The sequence below is a fragment of the Rhinoderma darwinii genome, chromosome 6 (assembly GCF_050947455.1).
Source record: "Rhinoderma darwinii isolate aRhiDar2 chromosome 6, aRhiDar2.hap1, whole genome shotgun sequence".
Classification (NCBI taxonomy): domain Eukaryota; kingdom Metazoa; phylum Chordata; class Amphibia; order Anura; family Rhinodermatidae; genus Rhinoderma; species Rhinoderma darwinii.
The window spans coordinates 25,402,638-25,412,618 of record NC_134692.1 but is presented as its reverse complement, the minus strand read 5'-3'; the positions used below and the strand labels follow the sequence as shown (position 1 = coordinate 25,412,618).

Below are 9,981 nucleotides of genomic sequence, written 5' to 3'. Positions count from 1 at the left end.
CTGCGGAGTGTCCGCAGCGGAATTTAAGTGAAATTCCGCCACGTGTGAACCCAGCCTAAGGCTATGTTCACACGGGGTATTTTGCCGAGTTTTTTGACGCGGAAACCGCTTCGCAAAACTCGGCAAAAACGGCCCGAGAACGCCTCCCATTGATTTCAATGGGAGGCGTCGGCGTCTTTTTCCCGCGAGCAGTAAAACTGCCTCGCGGGAAAAAGAAGCAACATGCCCTATCTTCGGGCGCTTCCGCCTCTGACCTCCCATTGACTTCAATGGGAGGCAGGAGAAAGGATATTTCTCGCTGTTTTATGCCCGCGGCGCTCAATGGCCGCGGGCGAAAAACGGCGCGATAATCGCCGCGAAAATCGGCGTGCAGGGAGAGGAATATCTGCCTCAAAGTTCCAAACGGAATTTTGAGGCAGATATTCCTCCCCCAAAATACTCCGTGTGAACATAGCCTAAAAGCTAGACTTGTGTATACAAATAGGTGTAATATATCTTTAAACTAAAAATGTTTACAAAAGAGTGAGTAATTGTGTCCCATCCCCGTCCCCCTCCTTCCTGTTCACTCACAGAAATGGCGGAGTAGAAGTTGTTTTTCACATTATTGTGCAATTGATATTTGGTGAAAGATTCCGGCCAGCTGACTGCGCTGCTGTTATTGTGCTCCTCTGAGCTCTTGCTCCAGATTAAGGGGGGACATCTTCGACCAGTATGAGGAGAATGTTGTCTTTTTTGGCTGCTGAGGTCAGTAGAAGACAGACCAGGACCACAATTCTTCTATGTCTGTGCTCCGCTGTCTGCTGTGTGTCTGGTCAGTCTGTCCCTGGACAAGGAGGAGAGGGTAAGTGATACCACATGGCTCAGTTAGATGTTACTACCATGTTTTGTATAAACCAGAACACCATATAATCAGTACTATCCCTTCAGAATAGTCTTGGTACCAATACAGCTGATGATCCGGTACCTTTGCCCCATTTGAACTTTGGTGTATCAAGGTCTAAGGGAGTTTTATAATAAAAAAAATCCAAAGAATGACCGGAATTGTAGACGATGCAGCCTAATTGTAACCAGAAGATGAGAAGAGCTATTTACTCAGTCAGCGAATTTTCTGACTGCAGGGGACAGCATTTTAGCATATATATATATATATATATATATATATACACACGCACACACACTTAAAAAAAATCGGTAATCCAGATCTACACAGAAGAAGGATATCTGTGTGGCTAGAGATGGGTACAGGAAGAGGATGTTACCCGCAACAGCACTCAGAGGCTGCTCACAAGTTTTTTGGCTGCTGACTGTGGAGAACTGAGCAGTCTCTGATAAGGACCATGGCACTATGGGGACTACTATGAGTATTATTATCTTGAGCACTGGCACACACATAGGTAGGGAATTAAAGGGTAAACAAAATACTTTTGCACGCTCCAAAATTGATGGCACTGGTCACGAGAAGTAGTCCTTCTCTGATAGTGGTCAGTAAAACATAGGTCAAGGTTCACAAGCAGCAAGAGCCGGCACAAATTCCTACTGCCGGCAGGTGTTTGTGTGTACCTGAGCACACTGGCAGTTGACTGACGCCAAACCACTGGAACCAAGGAGGAGTACCTAAAGTCAGAGACGGAACCGCAGGAAAAAAAGAACATGTCGCTTTTTCCCTAGTGAGCATTTTTTTCTTTCACCCCCGGGTGGCAAAACGCCTCCACCTCCACCTCCCATTGAGATCAATGGGAGGCGGTTTTGTCCGTTTTTTTGGTGTGGTTTCCAACACGGTTTCTGCCTCAAAAACACTATTACAAATAGCAAACTATATAGTCTTTTTTTTTTTTTTTTTTAAATTATTACTGCTTTTTGTCACAATTAAATAGCTGATTGTTTTATATGTTTTCCTCCGTTATGCAGCGTGTCTTTCTCCATTATGGGATCAGTTCAACAACAGTTGTTATACATTTGTCTATGTAACACAGAAGAATTCACTAAGCATTGAGTCTGCTCGAAAACTTTGCAAAGGTAACAAATATTGTGTTGTTGCAGCAGATTGTAAACTGCAAATCCCACAAACCCTACGATATATTATTTCAAAAAAAATATTTGCCACTAGAAGGATCAAGGACATTACTTCTCTGCCACCGGACTTGACACACTGTTAGGGTATGTTCACACGGTTAGCAAAATCCGGAGCCGTTTTCAGGCGAAAACAGCTCCTGATTTTCAGACGTTTTTGTAGCAACTTGCGTTTTTCGCGGCGTATTTTACGGACGTTATTGGAGCTGTTTTTCAATGGAGTCAATGAAAAACTGCTCCAAAAACGTCCCAAGAAGTGACATGCACTTCTTTTTCACTGGCTTCTTTTTACGCGCCGTATTTTGACAGCAACGCGTAAAATTACACCTCGTGGGAACAGAACATCGCCAAACCCATTGCAAGCAATGGGCACATGTTTGTAGGTGTAATGGAGCAGTTTTTTCAGGCATAAGTCGAGGCTTAAAACGCCTGAATTACGTCTAAAAACAGTGCATGTGACCATACCCTTATAATCCATGATTTTATATTTTAGTGCCCATTAAAAGAACCTGTCACTATGACGGACCTAAATAATGATCAATGTGATGCCCTAACAGACCTACAGAATTTAATTGCATCCACTAAACAGCCCTTGACCCCAAAACACCAAACTGGGGAACGGAGGAGAGGATGGGGGGTGGGCACGTAAAAGAAAAAGCATCCATATAGTCGCATGGTGCATCCCGCAGCACTGTAGATACATCTTGTAACCAGTTAAGAGGTTTGTCTAGTTTGGGAAATCCATTTTCATACACCCTATTAGTGAATTCTGAATATATAAAGGGGGGTCCTTTGTTCAGGACTCTTATCTCTTAGCCGAATTGAAGAGCCGTTAAAAAGAGCGTCTCTCACTGTGGAGGACCTGTCCTTTATTACAGACAACCCATTGATTTGAATAGGCACTGTGTAATGCTTAAACTTTCCTGTGGTGGCGCTGCTGGGAAATTCGCAGTAATCTATGGGTAAACCTGGCAGTAAGTGCTCAATTGCTGGGGGTCCTAGCAGGGGGATACTTTGGGATCAGCTTAGGGATTGTCAAAAGCAGACAACCCCTTTTAAAGGGGTTGTCCACCTTCTAACAACTGATGACCTATCCACCGGATAGGTCATCAGTGTATAATTGGTGCGGGTCTGACACCTGGACCCGCACCGTTAAGCCACTCTAGTGGCCTGCGGGCACCGGATGTTATGGCACATAATGCTATGTACGGAGCCTGGAAGAGGTTGGCTCCATACATTGCATAGCGGCCATGCTGCAGAACTGCAGGTCTGCTCCTATTCACTTGAATAGGAGCAAAGCTGCAGTACTCCAGCACGGCCGCTATTCCGTGGGCAAAGCAAAGTGCTTCCGGCATGTACGTCCCGCACACGTAGGCACCGGACCAGCTGATCTGTGCGGGGTGCGGGTGTCGGACACCCACAGATCATGTAGTGATGACCTATCCGGTGGATAGGTCATCAGATGTCAGAAGGTGGAAAAGCCCTTTAAGGACCAGGCATTGTAAACTTACTGCATGTGGTCCAGTACGTTAAACCCACGTTGTAAATCTAAGGTGTGTGTGCGTGTAATAGCAGAGCGGATTCCTTTATTAGTTCTGATAATTTGTTGATTTATTGAAAGACCTCAGCATTTCAGAGCTAAGAAATCAGTACAAAGCTTAGCCATATCCCTAAACCAATCCCCCAAAACTATAAAAAAATGTATATAGCAAAATTTAAATAAAGTAGTAAAATGTGTTCATCTTTCTGTTCTCTCAGATATTGGCGCTGACATTATCAGCATTAGTTCAAAGGAGGAGAATTCATTCTTGGTTAATATGTTTAAAACAAAATGGAAAGGCCTTCCAGAAGTCTTACTGGGCCTGTTCTATGACAGCGATGGTAAGTTACTTATACAACCGCACTTCTGACCACTGCAACATTTATTATTCAGTATTAGGGCCTATTCAGACAAGCGACAACACACTGACCCATTCGTCAATGGACTCACCCACAAGATCGATTTTCCACGCGGGCCATGCAGATAAATCTCAAGATGAACTAGTTTGGTCCGTCCAAATCTCGTATTAGACTCGCCCATTCAAGTCAATGGGTCATTCAAAAAATCAGACTGCACACTGAAAAACGGACCGAACTCAGAAAGCGTCACTTGTGTATTGCTACGAGATGATGGAAAATCAAAAGCAGTCTTTCTTTAGACAGACGTGAAAAATGGATGATCGCTGATTCTACGTTGACGTTAAAAACGGACTCAAGGAATGCGCTCTGACACAATACGGATTCAACTGGAATGTAAAATCTTCACTTTTTCCACTAATGAGACAAGTTTTACAACGCACGCCTGAAAAAGCCCTCAGGGCTCCGTTTATGAGCTGTATATAATTTATTGCCTAGGACGGGAATGGATCTCAGTCCTAGGAAATCAGGAAAATCTTTCCTGAGCTCCAGAGACATGATCCGATCCCACCCTTGGCACTAAATATAGATATAATAGGGCCATGAGCCACAAGGGCGGACATCAATAACAGAGTGAAAAAACACTATATGGGCCCCTTGTTTTCTTACTACTAATTTGACGACAGTGGGGTGCTAGACTACTTTATTTATGGCTCCCCCATGGTGTGCAAGTCACCCAATTATTGTTGGGCTGTGAACACCTGGCGTAATTTGGAGCCTGAAAAAAATATGCAAAATAAACAGCAAAAGCGCTGTTTTTTTATTGAATATGTATTATGATGTTTTTTTGCCTCCCATTGAATTCAATGTAAGGCTGGGTTCACACGACCTATTTTCAGGCGTAAACAAGGCGTATTATGTCTCGATTTACGTCTGAAAATAGGGCTACAATACGTCGGCAAACATCTGCCCATTCATTTGAATGGGTTTGCCGACGTACTGTGCCGACGACCTGTCATTAACGCCTCGTCGTTTGACAGCTGTCAAACGTCGACGCGTAAAATGACTGCCTCGTCAAAGAAGTGCAGGACACTTCAATGAAAAACGGCTCAAATTACGTTTCAAAGAAGTCAATGAAGAACAGCTCAAGATTACGGGCGTCACAGACGCCTCGCATAATGCGAGGAGGAGCTTTTAAGTCTGAAACGAGGCAGCTGTTTTCTCCTGAAAACAGTCTGTCTTTTCAGACGTAAAAGCCAGTTCTCGTGTGCACATACCCTAATACTTGACTCATAAAACACGGCAAGAATTGACGTGATGCTTTTTTTAAAAAAAAAAGAGACAGGTGTTTTTTAGGGTATGTGCACACACACTAATTACGTCCGTAATTGACGGACGTATTTCGGCCGCAAGTCCCGGACCGAACACAGTGCAGGGAGCCGGGCTCCTAGCATCATACTTATATACAATGCTAGGAGTCCCTGCCTCTCTGCAGGACCACTGTCACGTACTGAAAACATGATTACAGTACGGGACAGTTGTCCTGCAGCGAGGCAGGGACTCCTAGCATCGTATATAAGTATGATGCTAGGAGCCCGGCTCAATGCACTGTGTTCGGTCCGGGACTTGCGGCCGAAATACGTCCGTCAATTACGGACGTAATTAGTGTGTGTGCACATACCCTTAATGTGTATTTTGGCGCATAAAACATGCCAAAATACACGCAGACAAAATGCTGTATGAACAGGGGCCTGGACATGGATAGCTAGGAGTGCAGAACCTTACATGTGATCTAATAGACAGTGCTCTTTTTTTTTTTTGTTTATAGTAGCAATTGGCCCCAATTGTCTGTAGGGGCCCCTGTACAGCTGCACATGTTGTATGTCCGCCTCTGACGAGCTGTTACTTGCATGGATATAATATTCATCCTGTATCTTTTTACAGACAACTCCCTGAAATGGTACGACCAGTCTGAAGTAACCTTCCTCAACTGGGGACAGGTACAATTAGCTGATAATAACCTAAACACTTGCGTGAAAATGAACACACAGAGCGGACTGTGGGACGTCACGGACTGTGATAACTTTACTGAATCAGCAGCCCTGTGTAAATGTGAGTATTTGTATACATGTATTATGGCGTTAGTGCATCCATCACTTCTATTATATATGATATAATATGCTTGTTTGCATAAGCCTCTTAGGCCCCCCCCTGCACATGGCCCTGCCCGTAATGGCAGTCCGCGATTACAGGCATGGCTGCCGACAGCCACCCGCATTTTTGGCCTGTGCTCCCATACAAAGTATTTTTCTAAGCCGTGTGAACATACCCTAAGGCCGGATTCCACGAACGTGTGCGTTTTGCGCGTGCAAAAGACACTTGACAGGCTCTGTGTGTCAGCAGCGTGGATGCGTGATTTTCGTGCAGCCGCCATCATTATGAAACTCCGTTTGGATGTTTGTAAACAGAAAAGCACGTGGTGCTTTGGTTTTCATTCATCCTTTTCACTGCTGTTGCGCAAATCACGATTGTCCCACGGAAGTGCTTCCGTGTGGTGCGCGTGATTTTCACTCACCCATTGACTTCAATGGGTGCGTGATGCGCGAAATACGCTCAAAGAACGGACATGCCGTGACTTTTACGCAGCAGACTCGCTGCGTAAAAATCACGCAACTGTCTGCACGGCCCCATAGACTAATATAGGTCCGTGCGACACGCGTGAAAATCACGTTCGTCTGAATGAGCCCTAAGTGTAATAGAAAAAAAACAGAGCCAACAATTAGGACGTGCATGCTGCAATCATTAGTTAAAGGGGATTGTACAAAAAAAATAGCCGTGGAATAAGTGGTGTCAATTGTGGAGGGTGGCAAATGTTACACGTTCGTTATAGTGCATTTCATTCTGAAATCCTGGGAAAAATGGGTCGTTCCAGACATTGTTCTGATGAAAAATGTACTTTGATTAAAAAGTTGATTGGAGAGGGAAAAACAGAGAAGTGCATCTAAAATTATCTCAAATGCCTTGAAGCGGCAACCAAAACCTGAAAGTCGGAAGGAAGCGGGGAATTACCGTGCGACCGGATCAACGAATAGCCAAAATGGAAAACACTCTGCCAATGATCACCTCCAGAAAGATCAAAGAAGATCTGATTGTAGCAGTACCCGCTGGTAACTTCAGAGGACGATTAAGTGACGCCAAGTTACCAGCAAGACTCCCCGCAAAGTTCCGTTGTTGAAAAAAAAGACGTGCCCTGAATAGGTTAAAATTTGCCAAGGAACACATTGACTGGCTCAAAGAGAAATAGCGCAATATTTTATGGACTAATGAAGGCAAGATTGTTCTTTTTGGGTCCAGACAGTACGTCAGAAAACACCCGAGCGCTGAATTCAAGCCCCAGTACACTGTGAAGACAGTAAGGGTATGTTCACACTCTTAACAAAAAAAAGTCTGAAAATACGGAGCTGATTTCAGAGAAAACAGCTTCTGATTTTCAGGCGTTTTTGAAGCTGAAAATGAAATTTGGAGCTTCTTTTGAGGCGTTTTTGGAGCGGTTTTCAATAGTCAATGAAAAACAGCTCCAATTACATCCCAAGAAGTGTCCTGCACTTCTTTTGACGAAGCTGTATTTTTACGCGCCGTGTTTTGACAGCGACGCGTAAAACGACAGGTCGTCGGCACAGAACATCGTAAAGCCCATTGAAATTTCATTTGTAACATTTGTTAGACTATTGTCTCCCTTCCTTTTTGGTAGGTGGGTACAGTATTATGCACTCATTTATGTGAAGTTCTCACAACTTAATGTTGCTTCTATAGCACCAACATATTCCTCAGCGACACAGATGGCCACCATTCACATTACTCCTTGTCCCCAACAGAGCTCAGTCTCTGTCATTTCATAGGAAATCAATCCTGTGCAAGGAAAACAGGGTTACCTGGAGGAAACCTACACAATTAGAGGGCGTGTCTATAAACTCTATGCAGATGGTGGTCTTGGTTGGATTCACACCCAGCGCTGCCTAGTATTTTAGAACTAGAAATCTGTATGTACATGAAATATTTGAATAAAAAAATAAATATATACATTTTAAAAGTGAGAATGTATAATTACTTTTTCTTTTTAGATGTCCCAAAAGAAACCCGCACATTTGGTAAGACCACTTTTTTTCCCTTACTGTTTTTGTAATACATTGTAAATTATACATAGACGCACATTAGCCTAAACCTTTGATTACGATAATTGGTCAACAAGTTAAGGCATTTTTTTTGCCCTCTAGTGGTGGCTGCAGGCAAAATAGATGTTGGATTTGGTCACCAGAAATCGCCCTATAAAAGCAGCAGCACAGTAATATAGTGTAGCCTCACCTGAATAGAATGCGGTTTTCCTCTTTCAGAAGCATGGCTCCATTGCAGAAGTTTACCCCCTTAACGACCGCCCAGTCTTTTGATGGCGGGCGGTGTTTAGTCTACAGCGACTTCTTTTGGCGTTGCTGTAGAAGCTGAGGAGCACTCCTGTGGGCGCTCATCCTCTAAGCAGGAGCCGTAACTCACAGCTTCTGATCTTAGAGCAGCCTGCTGAATACATTTGGACCCCAGCTGTTTAACCATATGATTGCCACGGTCTGTGACCGCGGCGTGATCAAAGGGCAGTCTCCTCGAACAAGTCACCGTGCTTCTATTGACACAATCAAAAGAGCAGGGAATCCCTCTGCAGTCAGCCCATGGGATCTACAGGGCTGTCTATTCAGTTTGTCTGCAGTAGGTAGAAATCAGTAGTTATGGACCTCATCACAACCTGCTATGTCAGTAGCGTGTAAAATCCAGCATAGGGTCCAGTCAAAACCGTAATGAGCAATAAAATGTTACAAATTTAAAAAAAAAATTTAGGCAGACTTTAGACTTCGCATACTATACACAACTTTTCATTGTTTCTTTTACAGATAAGAAAGCCATGATGATTACTTTGATCACTACATTTACCATAATTTCCCTAGTATTACCCATAGTCGTATTACTTCACAAGAGGAGGAACTGGTCCAATGGACTACACAGGGCTGAAGTTCTCCCATACAGCGATGATGCGGTTCTGGTGGATACAATGGAGAGAGAAGCCTATGCCTGAAAAAAAACAAACCACTTATCGTGGGAACATTTAGTAAACCGGTCTTCTAACTCCATACTGGCGGAGTGAGGGCACGGCTGTGTTGACTACAGCAAACGGTCCACATTTCTAGTGCAAATAAAAGATGAATCACAAATGGTTATTTTGATCAACAAGAGCTCTGGGATGTTTGATTTAGGTGATGTAAGGGCTACAGTGACTTTCATGGTACTGCACATCGATAGTGTTCAAAAGGTGGATATGCCCATCATACAGTTTATAGAACCTTTTTTGTAACCAAGTAAAGCATTTCCACTTTCTACAGATGGGGTTAGTTACAAGCTTTGCAGGTGGTCATTGCTGTGTTTCCAGAGGTCGTATAATCCGATGTAAAAGATGTGGTGGGACAGTTTTACCACAACAGGTACTATATGCTTCTCAGAATGTAAATAACCAGAATAAACCCTGCACATAAATAGTCAGCAGGTAATGCTGGGAAATTTAAAAAGGGAACCAGTCAGCAAGGTCCTCCAATGATCAGCTATGTTATCTCTATATCCCTTGGCAGTGCTTTAGCATTAAACATAGCAAGGGGGCCAGTATTATGTGCCAGCCTGAGAAAAGTCTACTGGGCAGCTCCCCATTTGTGTAAGTTAGACACTTCAGCTGTTTGTTGATAAGAGTTTATGGAGGAATTGGGCCGTGTGAACATGCCCTATATTTAATAGGCAGAAAAATACGAGATGGATTTAAAGAGAAGACCGCCTCTGAAAATCAGTTCCAAAAAAACCTGGATTCAAAGCATTTGTTTTTTGAAAGTTTATTTTAAAGTGCATTTTGAGGAATTTCTTGTAGCGTCAATGGAAATATCAGCCTGAAAGCGCCTCAAGTGTCATCTCACTTTTTTTTTTTTTACA

At 43.5% G+C, this 9,981-nt stretch overlaps 1 protein-coding gene across 2 annotated transcripts; it reads left to right on the top strand.

The window, feature by feature from the left end:
* The first annotated feature begins 557 nt into the window (after positions 1–557).
* CD302 (CD302 molecule) lies at positions 558–9,240 on the top strand. Of its 2 annotated transcripts, XM_075829348.1 has the most exons (6): positions 558–841; positions 1,909–2,016; positions 3,829–3,951; positions 5,911–6,078; positions 8,088–8,114; positions 8,904–9,240. In XM_075829348.1, exons 1-6 carry the CDS (start codon positions 712–714, stop codon positions 9,083–9,085), a joined length of 738 nt encoding a protein of 245 aa, XP_075685463.1. In that variant the 5' UTR covers positions 558–711; the 3' UTR covers positions 9,086–9,240. The 2 variants fall into 2 exon arrangements, with proteins under 2 accessions (XP_075685463.1, XP_075685464.1); XM_075829349.1 differs by lacking the exon at positions 1,909–2,016.
* The last annotated feature ends 741 nt before the right edge of the window (positions 9,241–9,981 follow it).

What these genes read in the sequence shown, in the direction of transcription:
- CD302 (XM_075829348.1), top strand. Translation starts at nt 712, where the DNA reads ATGAGGAGAATGTTGTCTTTTTTGGCTGCTGAGGTCAGTAGAAGACAG. An exon ending in CCCTGGACAAGGAGGAGAGG is followed by an intron (nt 842 to 1,908) that starts GTAAGTGATACC and finishes TCCGTTATGCAG; the next exon opens with CGTGTCTTTCTCCATTATGG. An exon ending in CCTGTTCTATGACAGCGATG is followed by an intron (nt 3,952 to 5,910) that starts GTAAGTTACTTA and finishes ATCTTTTTACAG; the next exon opens with ACAACTCCCTGAAATGGTAC.